At 37.9% G+C, this 19,316-nt stretch overlaps 2 protein-coding genes across 2 annotated transcripts; one reads left to right on the forward strand and one right to left on the reverse strand.

Annotated features, from left to right (window-relative positions):
* The first annotated feature begins 1,157 nt into the window (after window positions 1–1,157).
* On the forward strand, window positions 1,158–2,096 carry LOC109561237 (olfactory receptor 2L8-like). Its single transcript, XM_019963623.2, has one exon. It carries the CDS (start codon window positions 1,158–1,160, stop codon window positions 2,094–2,096), a length of 939 nt encoding a protein of 312 aa, XP_019819182.2.
* Window positions 2,097–18,116: 16,020 nt separating this feature from the next.
* On the reverse strand, window positions 18,117–19,052 carry LOC109561238 (olfactory receptor 2L13). Its single transcript, XM_019963624.2, has one exon. The coding sequence runs from the start codon at window positions 19,050–19,052 to the stop codon at window positions 18,117–18,119; it is 936 nt and encodes a 311-aa protein (XP_019819183.2).
* Window positions 19,053–19,316: the final 264 nt, after the last annotated feature.

A 19,316-nucleotide genomic window follows, 5' to 3' on the forward strand; every position in this document is an offset into this window, starting at 1 on the left:
TGGCAACCCACTCCAGTATTCTTGCCTAGAGAATCCTGTGGACAGAGGAGCCTGGTGGGCTGCCGTCTATGGGGTTGCACAGAGTTGGACACGACTGAAGTGACTTAGCATGCATGCATGCATCGGAGAGGGAAATGGGAACCCATTCCAATATTCTTGCCTGGAGAATCTGTGGACAGAGGAGCCTGGTGGGCTGCTGTCTATGGGGTCTCACAGAGTCGGACACAACTGAAGCAACTTAGCATCAGCAGCAGCAGTTATCCAATTATTTTATAAGATGCTTTTTGTTATATTAAATACCCTAGGATTTCAAAAGAATTTTAGGATGTGTTTTTATATTTCTATGAAAAAAAACCTCATTCAGACTATGACAGATATTAAAAAATACTTATCATATAAATATCAGGGAAGCAGAGAGATATTACACATGCTTTTTAGAAGTGCTTGCACAGATTCAACAATATACAAGGAGTGCAATGTGTAGGTATTCAGGCAAAGGCTTACTTTAATTATAGCACTGAGAAACTCACTGAAGAGACAGAACAGAGTGACTCCTTTAAATTATACCTGACAATAAGTTTCATTTTAGATTTCACAAAAGATAGATCAAAATAATATTTGACTTCAAAGAACCTTGGTTTGACACTTCTAAGTGAACAAAACTAAAAAAAAAAAAAAAAATAGCTCCTCAGCATATTTGATAGGTTGCTGGTTTTAGAGGTAAGACTTAGAGATGAACTATGAAAGAGAAATCATATCTTGATAGTAGTAAATACTTATCCCTAATAATATTATACAGTGCTTGAATTTACATTGATTTCCTATGAATATATTTTGAATATGGTATCTGAGATTGGTATTACTTGAGATTGGATAGGGCACTACAACATTTGTATTCTAATGATCTCATAATTAAATGGCTTTATAACATTAAAAATTTATTGGAAAACATTTTGTTCAAAATGTTTGTATCTTTATATTTTGATCTTTGGCTCTAATATAAGACTATTTTTTATAAAATTGATGAGTTCAGTTCTTAAGAGGTGAAAAATGTTAAATAATATATTTTGGTTAAAATAATAAATTAAAAATACCTTTTTGTTTTAAGCCTAGCTTACTCTTCTGTCTGCCCTTAGGAAAAATTATATGAATGCCTCATGGAAAACTGTAATCAAACATCAACTGATTTCATCTTATTGGGATTGTTTCCCTCATCAAGATTTGGCCTGTTTCTTTTTATTCTCATTGTTCTCATTTTCTTATTGGCTTTATTTGGCAACCTTTCCATGATCCTTCTTATCTTTCTGAACATCCATCTTCACAAACCCATGTATTTTTTACTTAGTCAACTATCCCTAATTGACCTAAATTACATCTCAACCATTGTCCCCAAAATGGCTTACAATTATCTGTTTGGAAATAAATCAATCTCATTCATTGGATGTGGGGTACAGAGCTTCTTTTTCTTGACTTTAGCAGGTGCAGAAGCATTGCTCTTGGCCTCTATGGCTTATGATCGGTATGTGGCCATTTGCTTTCCTCTTCACTATTCCATCAAAATCACCAGACGAGTGTGTGTGTTGATGATAATAGGATCTTGGATAATGGGCTCTATCAACTCCTGTGCCCACACCACATATGCCCTCCATATCCCTTATTGCAGATCCAGGGCCATCAATCATTTCTTCTGTGATGTCCCAACCATGTTGACTCTGGCCTGCATTGACACCTGGGTCTATGAGTACACAGTGTTTGTGAGTACCACCCTCTTCCTTTTGTGCCCTTTCATTGGTATTGTATGTTCCTATGGCCGTGTTCTCCGTGTGGTCCATCACATGAACTCAGCAGAAGGGAAGAAGAAGGCCTATTCAACTTGCAGCACCCACCTCACAGTGGTGACTTTCTACTATGCTCCCTTTGTTTACACTTATCTACGCCCAAGATATCTCAGATCTCCAACAGAAGACAAGGTTCTGGCTGTCTTCTACACCATCCTGACCCCAGTGCTCAATCCTGTTATCTATAGCCTGAAAAACAAGGAGATGATGGAAGCCCTGAGAAGAGCAATTCAGAGAATCTGCTCTGTAAAAATGTAGACAAAGTTTTGGTGTGAATGTTAGTACTTGCATATAAATCCATTTATCATCAGCATTCAATAATTTAAAAGAGTATTTTTCAATTAAATGCCAAGTATAAAATTAATATAGAGGTGAAGAAAGTCAATCATGTTTCAACAAAATTATCTTGCATATATATCAAGCCTTAATCTTTATATTCTCCATGGTGTTGTTTCCCATCAGTTTCTAATATTTTTCTTCCCTATGTTTTCAATTAAAATTTTTCTTTGTCATTAAGTAATAAAAATGGAAATGATTTTAATTAACTGAACTTATTATTCAACAGCATTAGTTATGTTTACCATTTATTTTACTAAATTTTTAAAACATGTTTTCTGAATGTATTGATCAAATTAAAAGACTTTTTGTTCTTCTCATAGTATTTCTGTAATTACCAGTAACAGTTATTTTTTTCCTTCAATATGAGGAAACTTTGTTTCTGAGATTTAAACAGACATTCTCAAGTCTTTGCACTGCTGTAAGTGGAAAATGGCAAGTTTATATTTCTTTTAGGGTGGTGGGCTTAATATCCAGCATATCTGGGATCAAAAATAAGGACGAGGATATGCCAATAGAGACTGAGAAAACGGAAGTTAATTATAGAATTAATGGTTTCAATGATTTAGTCTAATTAGTGAAACTTAAAAATAGCAAGGTCCTTCTTGCAAGCATCCCCACACTTGGAATATTTTACCTCCTAAGTTGCTCCTACTGTTCTTATATTAGATAATATTTCTCAAACGAGATTTTATTATCCACTCACTTTTTCACATAATTCTATCAAACCAGGTTGGAGAAAGTTAACTTTCGAATCAAATTTAGCCATTCATATTACGATTAGGTTAATTTCCTAAACAGGTTTCCCACTATATTAAATAAAAATCCATCAGCTCTACAGGAAGCCTGGGGCTGGTGCACTGGGGATGACCCAGAGGGATGGTGTGGGGAGGGAGGCGGAAGGGGGGTTCAGGATGGGGAACACGTGTACACCCGTAGCGGATGCATGTTGCATTATAAAATGCAATAAAAATTATAAACAACACATTTGTGTCAGAATTTTTTATCTAATGACATAGATATTTATTTATGTGATATATTTATTGATTTTAAGGTTTGGGGGGTCCACTTTTTCCTGAATTTTCATCTGAATTTATAATTTAGAAACTTTATTATCTATCTACATAACTGAAAGTGATTCCAGCCACTTGTGATTACATTTTTATTATTTTCTTTTTTTGTTTTGTTTTGTTTTAAAAAAATCATTCTGCCTATGTTATCGGAGCTATTAGAAATGTTAATAGTTTGTGAAAACACTGAGCTAAAATTAATAAATTAAATCAAAATATATATTTTTAGACAGAAAGATTTGATGACTCTCAAGAAGAATTTTTTTATAAAAAGATTAATCTCAAGAAGCATTTTCAACCCATCAATTCTGAGTCAATTTAATGTAAATCTAAGTTTAATTTTAAATATAAATTAATCAATGGTTCTTTATTGATTTCTGTCAAATTTCTGGTAATTTGTGAACTTAGTATAAGAAACTAGAAGTGGCTCACACATTTTATCACTATAGCTTTATTTACAAATTAAGTTGATATTAAATTTTTTTGTTAATAATTGTTTTCTGAAACTTTACAGGAAAAAAGTGTTATTTTCCATCAGTAATTTTTCACTATAACTAATTTTATATCTTTAAATAATTTTTAAATACCATTTCTACTTCTAAGCTTATGGATATTTGCTTTTTGAAGTTTCAGTAGTTTTTAAGGCCATATATTCTCTACTCTTTGATGAATGCTGATAATTCCCTGATATGCTTTATTGGAATGATAATTTGTGCACTCTTAGTTTGCAATAATTTACTGACAAATAATTGCTCCTAACAGACAAAGTCCCTAGTGTCTCCTAGGCAGTAACCCATTCACCATTGTTGTTGAACCTACAGTAGCTGTTGTCATCACCACCTTCCTTGACCCCTGTTTCAAATAACCAGTCCCTTGGGTTCCTATACTGAAGATCTTCATTTGTTTTGTTTATTTTCTAGGTAGCTTAATTACTAGGCAGATTGGCTTAAGGAAAACCTTTCATCAGTTCAGTTCAGTTCAGTACAGTTACTCAGTCGCGACTGACTCTTTGGGAGTCCATGAATCATAGCACTCCAGGCCTCCTTGTCCATCACCAACTCCCGGAGTTTACTCAAACTCATGTCCATCGAGTTGGTGATGCCATCCAGCCATCTGATCCTCTGTCATCCCCTTCTCCTCCTGCCCCCAATCCCTCCCAGCATCAGAGTCTTTTCCAGTGATTCAACTCTTCACGTGAGGTGGCCAAATACTGGATTTTCAGCTTCAGCATCATTCCTTCCAATAATCTCTTATTATTAAGACCAAGTGAATAGGAAAATAAATTTTTTTTGTCTTTTAACAGAGAGAAAAAATCTCCAGTTTTATACCAGTTTACTTTTTACATTAAAAATCATCAACTTAATTAAATTCATTTCAATCATATCTATTTCTGGACACACATAACATTTCTTTCCAGAATCTTTTTCCATAAATCTCTTACCGAAAACATACATCCTACTTTCCTTGCATATGAAGATGCTTCTCTTATCTATCTAGTAACTTTAATCACATATATTAGGACTTTTTTAACCTCAAGAAAACTTTACTTTCTGGAGAAAACCAAAATGTATGAAATATAAACTGTTTTTACTTTCTCTTTCTTTACATTAGCATTCTATAGATTGGCAAACTTGCACTTTTTATAATTTCTGGAATGTGATTTCTCATAGAAAATTTCTCATTGTGGTACCAAAAGTATCTATTAATAGTCCTAAATATCTTAAGTTTCTCTGTAAAAGGAAGCCCATGTTCAGTAATATATGTTTCATTATTTTATCTTTTAAGGAAATAATCTAGATATTAAAGGAACTTAACTGATATTTAACTTAACTTACTAAAATCTAAGAGTTTAAGTTAACCAGAGATAATTGGGAAAATAAGTACACTAGATGTACTATAAAACTATTACTGCTAAAAATTACACTAAAACGTTATTTATGTTTTCGTAATTTTTTTCTTAAAAACCATGTTTAGATTATCTTTTCCCCCCAGAAGTCAATAACTCTTCACTGGACATTAGAAAACCTCAACCATTATCCTAAGTGATTTTTCTGGTTGCCAAAATTTTTAAGAGAGAGTACAAGGTTATTTGAGCTCAGAGAGTAAAGCGTCTGTCTACAATGCAGGAGACCTGGGTTCGATCCCTGGGTCGAGAAGTTCCCTAGATAAGGAAAAGGCAACCCACTCCAGTACTCTTGCCTAGAAAATCCCATGGACGGAGGAGCCTGGTGTTCATGGGGTCACAAAGAGTCGGACGCGACTGAGCGACTTCACTTTCTTTTCAACCTTCATTTAAGGAAGTCCCTTCATTTAAGGGACTTCCCTGGTGGCTCAGATGGTAAAAGCATCTGCCTACAATGTGGGACACCTGGGTTTGATCCCTGGGTTGGGAAGATCCCCTGGAGAAGGACATGGAAGCCACTCCAGTATTGTTGCCAGGAAAATCCCATGGACAGAGGAGCCTGGCAGGCTGCATTCCATGGGGTGGGTTGCAAAGAGTCAGACACGACTGAGCAACTTCACTTCACTTTCAACCTTCATTTAAGTACTATATTTAATATCTTTTGAGGGAGGTCACCATTATCTTCATTACCTCAACCATAATTTCAATTCAGTTCAGTTCAGTCACTCAGTCATGTCAGACTCTTTGTCACCCCATGGACTGCAGCATGCCAGGCCTCAGTGTCCATCAGCAACTCCCGGGGTTTACTCAAACTCATGTCCATTGAGTCAGTGATGCCATCCAACCATCTCATCCTCTGTTGTCCCCTTCTCCTCCCACCTTCAATCTTTCCCAGCATCAGGTCTTTTCAAATGAGTCAGCTCTTCCTATCAGGTGGCCAAAGTATTAGAGTTTCAGCTTCAATGTCAGTCCTTCCAATGAACATTCAGGACTGAGAAAATTGGATTAAAGATTTACTGAGAATGGCCCCACGGATAAGAACAAGACTCAGTTTCCCCCTCAGTCAGTCTATTCCATCAGGAAGGTTTCATAAGTCTCTTATCCTTCTCCAGCATAGGATCAGTTCAGTTCAGTTCAGTTGCTCAGTCCTGCCTCACTCTATGACCCAATGAATCGCAGCACACCAGGCCTCCCTGACCATCACCAACTCCCAGAGTTCACTCAAACTCATGTCCATCGAGTAGGTGATGCCATCCAGCCATCTCATCCCCTGTCATCCCCTTCTCCTCCTGTCCCCAATACCTCCCAGCATCAGGGTCTTTTCCAATGAGTCAACTCTGCATGAGGTGGCCAAAGTATTGGAGTTTCAGCTTCAGCATCAGTCCTTCCAATGAACACCCAGGGCTGATCTCCTTTAGAGTGGACTGGTTGGATCTCCTTGCAGTCCAAGGGACTCTCAAGAGTCTTCTCCAACACCACAGTTCAAAAGCATCAATTCTTCAGTGCTCAGCTTTCTTCACAGTCCAACTCTCACATCCATACATGACCACTGAAAAAACCATAGCCTTGACTAGATGGACCTTTGTTGGCAAAATAATATCTCTGCTTTTGAATATGCTATCTAGGTTGGTCATAACTTTCCTTCTAAGGAGTAAGCATCTTTTAATGTCATGGCTGCGATCACCATCTGCAGTGATTTTGGAGCCCTCAAAAATAAAGTCTGACACTGTTTCCACTGTTTCCCCATCTATTTCCCATGAAGTGATGCGACCAGATGCCATTATCTTAATTTTCTGAATGTTGAGCTTTAAGCCAACTTTTTCACTCTCCTCTTTCACTTTCATCAAGAGGCTTTAAGTTCTTCTTCACTTTCTGCCATAAGGGTGGTGTCATCAGCATATCTGAGGTTATTGATATTTCTCCCCCCAGCAATCTTGATTCCAGCTTGTGCTTCTTCCAGTGGATGGACAGAATGAAAACCACAACTACAGAAAGTTAACCAATCTAATCACATGGACCACAGCCTTGTCTAACTCAATGAAACTATGAGCCGTGCCATGTAGGGCCACTGAAGATGAATGGGTCATGGTGGAGAGTTCTGACAAAATGTGGCCCACTGGAAAAGGGAATGGCAAACCACTTCAGTATTCCTGCCTTGAGAACCCCATGAACAGTATGAAAAGGCAAAAAGATAGGACATTGAAAGATGAACTCCCCCGGTCTGTAGGTGCACAATATGCTACTGGAGATCAGTGAAGAAATACCTCCAGAAAGAATGAATAGAAGGAGTCAAAGCTAAAAAGACACCCAGTTGTGGATGTGACTGGTGATAGAAGAAAGGTCCGATGCTGTAAAGAGCAATATTTCATAGGAACCTGGAATGTTAGGTCCATGAATCAAGACAAATTAGAAGTGACCAAACAGGAGATGGCAAGAGTGAAGGTTGAAATTTAAGGAATCAATGAACTAAATGGACTGGAATGGATGAATTTAACTCAGATGACCATTATATCTACTACTGTGGGCAAGAATCACTTAGAAGAAGTAGAGTAGCCATCACAGTCAAAAAAAGAGTCTGAAATGCAGTACTTGGATGCAGTCTCAATGATGACAGAATGATCTCTGTTCTTTTCCAAGGCAAACCATTCAATATCAGAGTAATCTAAGTCTATGCCCCAACCAATAATGCTGAAGAAGCTGAAGTTGAACGATTCTATGAAAATCTACAAGATCTTCTAGAATTAACACCCAAAAAAATATGTCCTTTTCATTATAGGGGACTGAAATACAAAAGAAGGAAGTCAAGAAACACCTGGAGTAACAGGCAAATTTGGTCTTGGAGTACAGAATGAAGCAGGGCAAAGTCCTAATGACTATACTATGGAAGTGAGAAATAGATTAAAAGGACTAGATACGATAGAGTGCCTGATGAACTACGGACTGAGGTTCGTGACATTGTACAGAGAGCAACACCGTCCCCAAGAAAAATAAATACAAATATGCCAAATGGCATCTGAGGAGGCCGTACAAATAGCTGTGAAAAGAAGAGAAGCAAAAAGCAAAGGAGAAAAGGAAAGATATAAGCATCTGAGTGCAGAGTTCCAAAGAATAGCAGGGAGAGATAATAAAGCCTTCCTCAGTGGTCAGTGCAAAGAAATATAGGAAAACAATACAATGGGAAAGATTAGAGATCTCTTCAAGAAAATTAGAGATACCAAGGGAACGTTTCATGCAAAGATGGGCTCGATAAAGGACAGAGATGGTATGGACCTAACAGAAGTAGAAGATATTAAGAAGAGGTGGCAAGAACACACAGAAGAACTGTACAAAAAAGATATTCAGGACCCAGATAATCATGATGGTGTGATCACTCACTTAGAGCCAGACATCCTGGAGTATGAAGTCAAGTGGGCCTTAGGAAGCATCACTACGAACAAAGCTATTTGAGGTGATGGAATTCCAGTTGAGCTATTTCAAATACTAAAAGATGATGCTGTGAAAGTGCTACACTCAATATGCCAGCAAATCTGGAAATCTCAGCAGGGGCCACAGGACTGGAAAAGGTCAGTTTTCATTCCAATCCCAAAGAAAGGCAATGCCAAAGAATGCTCAGACTACCACACATTTACACTCATTTCACACACTAGTAAAGTAATGCTCAAAATTCTCCAAGCCAGGCTTCAGCAATACGTGAACCATGAACTTCCTGATGTTCAAGCTGGTTTTAGAATAGGCACAGGAACCAGAGTTCAAATTTCCAACATCTGCCGTATCATTGAAAAAACAAGAGTTCCAGAAAAACATCTTTTTCTGCTTTATTGACTACGCCAAAGCTTTTGACTGTGTGAATCACAATAAACTGTGGAAAATTCTTCAAGAGATGGAAATACCAGATCCCCTGACCTTCCTCTTGAGAAATCTGTATACAGGTCAGGAAGCAACGGTTAGAGCTGGACATGGAACAGTAGACTGGTAACAAATAGTAAAATGAGACATCAAATCTGTATATTCTCACACTGCATATTTAACTTATATGCAGAGTACATCATGAGAAGCACTGGGCTGGATGAAGCACAAGCTGGAATCAAGATGGCTGGGAAAAATATCAATAACCTCAGATATGCAGATGACATACCCTTATGGCAGAAAGTGAAGAAGAACTAAAGGGCCTCTTGATGAAATTGAAATTGGAGAATGATAAAATTGGCTTAAAGCTCAACATTCAGAAAACAAAGATCATGGCTTCTGGTTCCATCACTTCAATACAAATAGATGGAGAAACAGTGGAAACAGTGGCTGACTTTATGTGGGGGGCTCCAAAATCACTGCAGATGGTGACTGCAGCCATGAAATTAAAAGATGCCTACTCCTTGGAAGGAAAGTTATGACCAACCTAGACAGCATATTCAAAAGCAGGACAGTACTTTGCCAACAGTGTGGTCCGTCTAGTCAAGGCTATGGTTTTTCCAGTAGTCATGTATGGATGTGAGAGTTGGACTATAAAGAAGGCTGAGTGCTGAAGAATTGATGTTTTTGAACTGTGGTGTTAGAGAAGACTCTTGAGAGTCCCTTGGACTGCACAGAGATCCAACCAGTCCATCCTAAAGGAAGTCAGTCCTGAATGTTCATTGGAAGGACTGATGTTGAAACTCCAAATCTTTGGCACCTGATGCAAAGAGCTGACTCATTTGAAAAGACCCTGATGCTGGGAAAGATTGAAGGTGGGAGGAGAAGGGGACAACAGAGAATTAGATGATTGGATGGCATCACCGACTCAATGGACATGAGTTTGAGTAAACTCTGTGAGTTGGTGAGGGACAGGGAAGCCTGGCATGCTGCAGTCCATGGGGTTGCAAAGAGTTGGACATGACTGAGCGACCAAACTGAATTTAATGTTGATAACTCCTAAGACATGTTCATGTTGATTAAGCTAATAGACTTAAACTAGGTTTTACTTAGTAAAGATCATATGGACTTAACATTTGAGTCTGTTCTTATTAAATTTTTGGGAATTTGTACAAGTGCTTAATTTTCTTTAAGTCAATTAGATACAATTCTTTCAGAAATTAAATTTGGCAATGTCTTTAGAGGTATATAAATGTCATATCTATAATGTACATATATAGATATATGAACGTACAGAAAGACTGACACACACACATACTTTAATTCATGAATCAAGTACAACACACCACTCACTAGGTTACAAATAACACCTGAAACCAATTAAGTCTACTTGCAGATGGCCAGATTCTTTTATTATTTTTGGAGAGGACTTTAAAATCTGTACTTGCCTTTGGCAAACAATTTTAAGTAAGTTGCTTCCCCTCCCACCTGCTCCCCCACCCCACCCCAACTCTGTGTGGCTTGAGGGATCTCAGTTCCCAAACCAGGGATTGAAACCAGGCCAGTGAAAGTGCTGTGTCCTAAGCACTGAACCACCAGGGAATTCCCAAGGAGGCTATCTTTAATTAGAGTTTAGGCAAGAGAGTCCTCTTACCAGTTTGTGTTCTAAAAGTCCTCTGTCCTCTTTGTTTGCTTGTTTTCTGTTTTGTTTTTTTCTTATAAATTGGAGAAGGTTTTGGTTAGAGCTCACAGAGTACACCAGATAGAACTCTTGCATCTCTAAGGTGTGCAGGTGCCTGCTAAGTCGCTTCAGTCATGTCTGACTCTGTGTGACCCTATGGACTGTGTCTGGCTTCCCTGGTAGCTCAGCTGGTAAAGAATGTGCCTGCAGTTCAAGAGGCCCCAGTTTGATCCCTGGGTCAGGAAGATCCCTTGGAGAAGCAAGCTTCTATCAAAATGTGTTTTTTTGTTTGTTTGTTTGTTAAGAATTGGGGTATAACTGCTTTACAATACTATGTTACTTTCTGACATAGCACAAAGTGTGTCAGTCACATGTATACATATATCATCTCCCTCTTGAGCCCCCCTCCCACCCCCTCCTCCAATCCCATCCTTCTAAGTCACTACAATTTAAGAGAAAAAAAAAAAGTGAAACACACATTTGGATAGAAGGTTACTACTAGTCATGAGGAACAGACAGCTTAGTTAATGGTATTAGTGCTTTCCTAAGTATGGGAAGATCCAAGGATTCAGGTTCATAAAAAAAAAAAAAAGTCTTGAAAATACCTATGCAAAGATCTGTTCTGCCAATTTTCTGGGAGAACGGAATGCTTCATCCTGATTTTCACTCTAAATTCTTTCCAGGGTATGCTGTAGATCAGCAACTGCAATGGCTGATGTCATGATTCTTATAGATCTGAATGGTGAACAACATCTTTTTCCTTTTATTTTTTTAAACAATTCCCTTCCCTTTCAGTCTCATTTTGACCAAAGTTTTGGAGGAATTTTGTGCTAAATATATTCCATGGCACTAGGAATGCTCATTCTCAGGTGAGGGGAGGATTTCACAGATAGGCCACTCAAAGTGCCATTACTGGACCAGGCCCTGTTCAGTTCAGTTCAGTTGCTCAATCATGTCTGACTCTTTGCGACCCCATGAATCACAGCACGCCAGGCCTCCCTGTCCATCACCAAATCCCAGAGTTCACTCAGACTCACATCCACTGAGTCAGTGATGCCATCCAGCCATCTCATCCTCTGTCGTCCCCTTCTCCTCCTGCCCCCAATCCCTCCCAGCATTACAGTATTTTCCAATGAGTCAACTCTTTGCATGAGGTGGCCAAAGTACTGGAGTTTCAGCTTTAGCATCATTCCTTCCAAAGAAATCCCAGGTCTGATCTCCTTCAGAATGGACTGGTTGGATCTCCTTGCAGTTAACTGTAACCAAAAGCCTTCAAACTGCCTGGAACTTACTTAATATCTGTTATAATCTAGGAAATGGTTCCCTCTTGTTGTTTCTTCCCAGACCTAGAGTTACACAGTTACTGTCACTGATATTATATAACTAAGCTCAGTCACTCTGTCATGTCCAATTCTATAGTCTATAGTCTATCATGACTATAACTCACCAGGCTCCTCTGTCCATGGGATTTTTCTCACAAGAATAGTATGTTGCCATGCCCTCTTCCATGGGATCTTCCCAATCCAGGGTTTGAATTCACATTTCCTATGTCTCCTGCATTACAGTTGGATTCTTTACAGCTGAGCCACAGGGGAAAGCCCATTATATAACTATATATTTGATCAATTGTTTCAACTTGCTTAATCATTAATTCTCTCTGAGGCTCAGTGACTTATTGCCAATGCAGGAAACAATATTTTTGTCCAATAGGTATAAATGCAAATAATATAGATTGTAACATTAATATGGTCAATAAGTAAATATTTGAGCTAAGAAACTTGTTGAGTGTGACTCAGTCTCTCCTCAGGTTGTCTGACCAGTCTGTTCTGCACCAATCACTGTCTTTAAGGGAAATTCTATATTGGCATTATACATACATGTTCAACAAAGATGCCTGCATGCACAAGGTGAGTGAAGATGATCAAGACCCCTTACAGGATATAGAAAGGAATGTTATTATTTAAGAAATTTCATGACTGGCACCAGAATGAGAAAATTTTATCTTTATGGTTGAGCAGGTTTTTCTGCCATTAGAGAGGTCTGGTTAACTCATGATGCAGATGCACAAGGCACAGTATAGGAAATTCAGTTAAGTTCAGTCACTCTGTCGTGTGCAACTCCTTTTGACCCCAGTGGACTGCAGCACACCAGGCTTCCCTGTCCATCATCAACTCCTGGGGCTTACTCAAACTTATGTGCATCAAGTCAGTGATGCCATCCAACTATCTCATCCTCAGTCGTCTCCTTCTCCTCCCGCTTTCAATCCTTCCCAGCATCAGGGTCTTTTCAAATGAGTTAGTTTTTCACATCAGATGGCCAAAATATTGGAGCTTTAGCTTCAGCATCAGTCCTTCCAATGAATATCCAGGACTGATTTCCTTGAGGATAGACTGGTTGGATCACCTTGCAGTCCAAGGGACTCTCAAGAGTCTTCTCCAACACCACAGTTCAAAAGCACCAATTCTTCAGTGCTCAACTTTCTTTATAGTCCAACTCTCACATCCATACATGACTACTGGAAAAACCGTAGCTTTGACTAGATGGACCTTTGTTGGCAAAACAATATCTCTGCTTTTCAATATGCTGTCTAGGTTGGTCATAACTTTTCTTCCAAGGAGTAAGTGTCTTTTAATTTCATGGCTGCAGTCACCATCTGCAGTGATTTTGGAGCCTCCCAAAACAAAACTTCTCACTGTTTCCATTGTTTCCCCATCTATTGGCCAAAAGTGATGGGACGGAATGCCATGATCTTAGTTTTCTGAATGTTGAGTTTTAAAAAGCTAACTTTTTCACTCTCCTCTTTCATTTTCATCAAGAGGTTCTTTAGATCTTCTTTGCTTTCTGCCATAAGGGTGGTATCATCTGCATATCTGAGTTTATTGATATTTCTCCCGGCAATCTTGATTCCAGCTTGTGCTTCATCCAGCCTGGCATGTCTCATGATGTACTCTGAATGTAAGTTAAATAAACAGGGTGACAATATACAGCCTTGATGTACGCCTTTCCTGACTTGGAACCAGTCTGCTGTTCCTTGTGCAGTTGTTAACTGTTGCTTCTTGACCTGCATACAGATTTCTCGGGAGGCAGGTCAGGTGGTCTGGTATACCCATCTTTTTAAGAATTTTCCACTGTTTGTTGTGATCCACACAAAGGCTTTGGCATAGTCAATAAAGCAGAAGTAGATTTTTTTTTTTCTGGAATTCTCTTGCTTTTTCTATGATCCAACAGATGTTGGCAATTTGATCTCTGGTTCCTTTGCCTTTTCTAAATCCAGCTTGAATATCTGGAAGCTCATGGTTCACGTACCGTTGAAGCCTGGCTTGGAGGATTTTGAGCATTACTTTGTTAGCATGCGAGATGGGTACAAGAGAATGACAAAGTGAAGAAAAAAAATTCTACATTTAAACTTCTCTTGTCTTGCCTGAAAATGTGAATATTTATCTCATCAGTGTGTGTATTAATTGCTCAGTCATGTATAACTCTTTACAACCCCATGGACTGTAGCCCACCAGGCTCCTCTGTCCATGGAATTCTTCAGACAAGAATATTGGAGTAGGTTGCCATTTTCTTCTCTAGGGGATATTCTAGATCCAGGGATCAAACTCAGGTCTCCTGCATTGCAAGCAGATTCTTTACCATCTGAGCCATCAGGTAAGCTCATCATTTCATCAGCATGGTTAATGAAATCATTGGTCATTGGTGAATCAACTCTCGTTCACCTCCTCATTCTGGGCCTCTAGGGAGTAAGACTGAATGTTTCAACCCTTTAATTACAAGTTTTATTCCCCTTGCAACCAGATACTTAGAGCCTTTTTCAAAGTTGCCTCATTTACATAACAAACTTTATTTAACAAGAACATTATTTACATAGCTTTATTTTGCATAACTTTATTTACACAAAAGAAGACTACTGTATTTTTAGTCCCTTAAGAAACTCTAAGTGTTTTACGGGCTCTGTGCCAGGAATGGAGGAAATGAATATCAAATATATGTATCTTTTTGTAAATAAAAAAATTACCAAAACCCATATCAAAATGGCAAGACTCTTATTCATGCAGGGTAATGAAGAGGCAACGAATTTAAAGCTCTGATTCAAAGAAAACTATTTTCCAAATTGAGACTTACTCTTCCTAGCTCTATGACCTGATGGAGAGTTTATTGCTGTCCCAAACCTCCCTGTGCTCACTCAAAGTGGAGAAAATAACAGAATCATAGTATTGCAGAAGGGGTCGTAATTGCTAAATATTAACTGGCATTATTTTCTTAAATATTACTATATTCAATGAGCTTAAATCTAAAAGGACACAAGAATGGACACAGACAAGAATAAGATTCAGTAAAATATGTTGTCATAAGCACTGCCATCAGAAAAAAAAGACAGTCTCTAAAACAAATGCACTTATTTGGGGTCTTAGAAAAGCAATTTGGGGAACACAGATTTCAGCAGTAAACAAAACAGGGTCCAGTTTTGGAGTCAAAGATTTTTTCTTTCTTTTTTTTTAAAGGAAAAATAGAGTACAATAGGTTTCACAAGTTGTTTGCCAAGAGCTACAACTGGAGGCTCTTATTTTTTCTTTTACAACTTATTCCCTTGCGAAGACATTTCCCTCATTATTAAGAACACCACATTTTTGTACAGTTCTCAGAAATACCTTTCTCAACAGTAGTTCTTAGAAGGCTCTTCCTCAGCAAGTAACATGTTAATTTGCCAGTTATCAGGGTTAGTACAGTTCCATATTTTACCAGACAGAGTCCTGATATACAAAACAGAGTCACTACTGACAAGTACTTCCATAGCACTATAGGAGCGCAGGTGTGGGAGAGGAAGATATTAACTGAATAAGATGATGAGAAGAAAATGTTGTGTTATATATAAATAAAAGTGTAACTCACATTGGCAGTCTTAAAAAAAAATCTGTACCCCAATGTTCATCGCAGCACTGTTTATAATAGCCAGGACATGGAAGCAACCTAGATGTCCATCAGCAGATGAATGGATAAGAAAGCTGTGGTACATATACACAATGGAGTATTACTCAGCCATTAAAAAGAATACATTTGAATCAGTTCTAATGAGGTGGATGAAACTGGAGCCTATTATACAGAGTGAAGTAAGCCAGAAAGAAAAACACCAATACAGTATACTAACGCATATATATGGAATTTAGAAAGATGGTAACAATAACCCTGTACACGAGACAGCAAAAGAGACACTGATGTATAGAACAGTCTTATGGACTCTGTGGGAGAGGGAGAGGGTGGGAAGATTTGGGAGAATGGCATTGAAACATGTATAATATCATGTATGAAACGAGTTGCCAGTCCAGGTTCGATGCACAATACTGGATGCATGGGGCTGGTGCACTGGGACGACCCAGAGGGATGGTATGGGGAGGGAGGAGGGAGGAGGGTTCAGGATGGGGAACACATGTATGCCTGTGGCGGATTCATTTCGATATTTGGCAAAACTAATACAATATTGTAAAGTTTAAAAATAAAATAAAATTTTTCAAAAATAAATAAATAAATAAATAAAAATCTGAAGGCTTCCCTGCTGGTCCAATGTTTAAGAATCTGACTTGCAATGCTGGGAACACTGGTTCAATCCTTAGTCTAGGACGTTACCACATGCTGCAAAGCAACTAAGCCCATGCACCACAGCTATTGAAGCCCTTGAATTCTAGAGCCTGTGCTCTGTAACAAAAGAAGCCAACACAATGAGAAGCCAGCACACTGAAATTAGAGAGTAGCCCCCACTTGCTGCAACTAGAAAAAGCACCTGCACAGCAATGGAGACCCAGTACAGTAAAACAAATAAATAAACATATTTTTAAAGGGTGAAGAAAAACTTTCCAGAAGTGGGAAATAACCCAAGCTAAATTTCAGACGTGAAGACGAATAGACGGCTACAAGGGCAAACTGGAGGTCTAAAGGAATTCTGGCACTAAGTCTGTAGGCTGGATGTTAGACACAGGTAAAGGTAGATTTGATATGCGTTTTAAAAGCACCTGAGCTTGAATTTGAGATTAGAAAGTTTTGTAAATACAATAGTAAACCAAAGATTGTGGAATGACATTTTCATATATATATATATATATATATATATTTTAGGAAACTAACTTGATTGGGAAATTGTAGGATATATTTTATAATTGAAATGGACTTGAGTCATGAAAACACTTGAGAAGAAATTTAATTTAAATTTAATTTAAAATTTAAACACTTGAGAAGAAATTTAATTTAAAAAGACCAGGAAAAGATCCTGGGAGCTTAAACTTGGGCAGCAAATGGAGAATTTGTGGGAGAGGGACTCTTCTAAGCCTTTTTTCCCCTATAATCATTAAAACTAACTCCTACATAATCCCAGTCATGAAATAACTTAAGTGTGTTAGTAAAACACCAGTAGTAAAACTTTCGTTAAACACAACATTATGACATATTAGCATAGAATTTCAATGTGTATAAGCTCACATTCATATTTTACATGTTATAACTGAAATCTGAGACATTGCTTTCATTTTATATGTTGCATGCTGTAGCTCCTCAGTCCTTTGTTTCCCTGCCATTAAGTAAATGACTTTGTTGAATACAAATTTCTTTAAGGTCATTTAAATACATACTTTTCTTAATTTGAATGTAGAATAAAACTGTTGATTATTCTCACAATTCTACAAAGGTCACTTAATCTCTATATTGAAATCTGAAAAATTCTAAGCTAAATAAGCCCCCTTAAAATAGTATCATAAAGGATATTACATTATGATGGACTCTGGAAGTTAATTACAATCAAAATAAAAGATTGAAACAGGTTAAAAAAAAAACAACCTCATAAACACACTAGTAAGCTTGCTTTCTTGCTACTTGAAGTCCCACTATCTATATTTTATATATCACAAATATAATTTTATACACTACATTTAAAACATTTGAAAACATTTGATTGCATGTTCTAGGCCTGTGTTTTCCAACACAGTAACCACTGGCCCTATATGGCTAATGGGCACTTAAGAATGTGCGTAGTCAAAAATTGCAATGGCCTATAAGTATAAATATAAGGGCTGTAAAGACTTAGAGTGAAAATAAAGTAATAGATTGCTTCAATAAGTTTGTATCAATTGCATGTAGAAATGATAATGTCAGTATGAGTGTATTATTATAAGTGATATATGCACATATATGTGACAAATATATTGCATAATATTTTACAATAATATGTCATTAATATCAATGTTCTTAATCTCAGTATTGATTATAACTTTGTGATTAAGTAAATACACTATTTAGATTAATTTCACTTTTTAAATGACACTTAGTAGCAATACTTTAAGTGAAAATTTTAAATTACAGAATAGCTCATATATTTCTATCAGATAGTAGTGCTCTAGGGTATTCTAATCACCATAGAAAGAGGGAATAAAAGAGGGTAAAGAGAGCCATAATTATTACTTTGTAAAAGAGAATTTCCCAAACATTCTTGTCATGGCCCCCAGGACTTCCTTATTCCTCAGACTGTAGATAATGGGATTGAGCATGGGGGTGAGGATGGTGTAAAAGACTGCCAGAATTTTATCTTCTGCTGGTGAGCGGAGATTCCTGGGCCGAAGATAAGTGTAGACAAAAGGTGCATAGTAAAATGTCACTACAGTTAAATGTGTTGAACAGGTGGTGAAGGCCTTTTTTCTTCCATCTTTTGAACGCATACGGTAGACAGCAAAAAGAACTCGGCCATAGGAAGCAGTGATGCCAAGGAAAGGAAGGAGGAGAAAGAGGCTTGTGCTCACAAAAACCATGTACTCATAGACCCAGGTGTCCATACAGGCCAGAGGCAACATAGCTGGGACATCACAGAAGAAGTGATCAATGGCCCTGGACTGGCAGTAAGGAATATGGAGGGCATAGACTGTGTGTGCCAGGGAGTTGAGAGACCCCAAGATCCAAGATCCCATAATCATCTTCATACACATCCTTTTGCTCATGCAGATACAATAGTACAGGGGGTGACAGATAGCCACATAACGATCGTAGGCCATTGAGGCCAGGAGTAAGCCTTCAGAGCATGCCATGGTCAGGAAGAAGAAAGATTGCACTCCACATCCCAGGTAGGAGATGCCTTTCTGGCCGGAGAGAAAGTTGAACACCATCTTGGGGACGGTAGTGGAGAGGTACATTAGATCCATGAGGGAGAGCTGGCTGAGGAGAAAGTACATAGGTGTGTGGAGCCGGGGATCCAAACATATGAGGTAAATCATGGCTGAGTTACCCACAGAGGCTAGAAAGAATATGAGGATGATAAGAAGTAGGAGAAGCCAACCAGTTTGATTTGGGAGGAACAACCCCAACAAAATGAAATCATTGGAAGTTTGATTCCATTTCTCCATGAAAACGTATTGCTTTAACTCTCTTGAAAGACTAACAAAGACAAGAAAGAAAAAGAGAATAAAACATGAAATGAAACAAAACAGGAGCATAAAAAGGAACATTTATTAATGATTGCTTAGAATGAATTGTTTTTCCTTAATACTGAAATTTTTGTTGAATCAATTTCAATATCTGAATTGAATGCTTCACTTCCATTTTTCTCTGGTAAGCATCTTATCAAGTGATCTTTAGTTTAAAATCTAGTATAATAGCCATCAAAGATA

Source organism: Bos indicus, chromosome 7 (genome assembly GCF_029378745.1).
Source record: "Bos indicus isolate NIAB-ARS_2022 breed Sahiwal x Tharparkar chromosome 7, NIAB-ARS_B.indTharparkar_mat_pri_1.0, whole genome shotgun sequence".
NCBI lineage: Eukaryota > Metazoa > Chordata > Mammalia > Artiodactyla > Bovidae > Bos > Bos indicus.

Excerpts from the sequence above, each read along its gene's own strand:
- LOC109561237 (XM_019963623.2), top strand. The coding sequence starts at position 1,158 with ATGGAAAACTGTAATCAAACATCAACTGATTTCATCTTATTGGGATTG.
- LOC109561238 (XM_019963624.2), bottom strand. The coding sequence starts at position 19,052 with ATGGAGAAATGGAATCAAACTTCCAATGATTTCATTTTGTTGGGGTTG.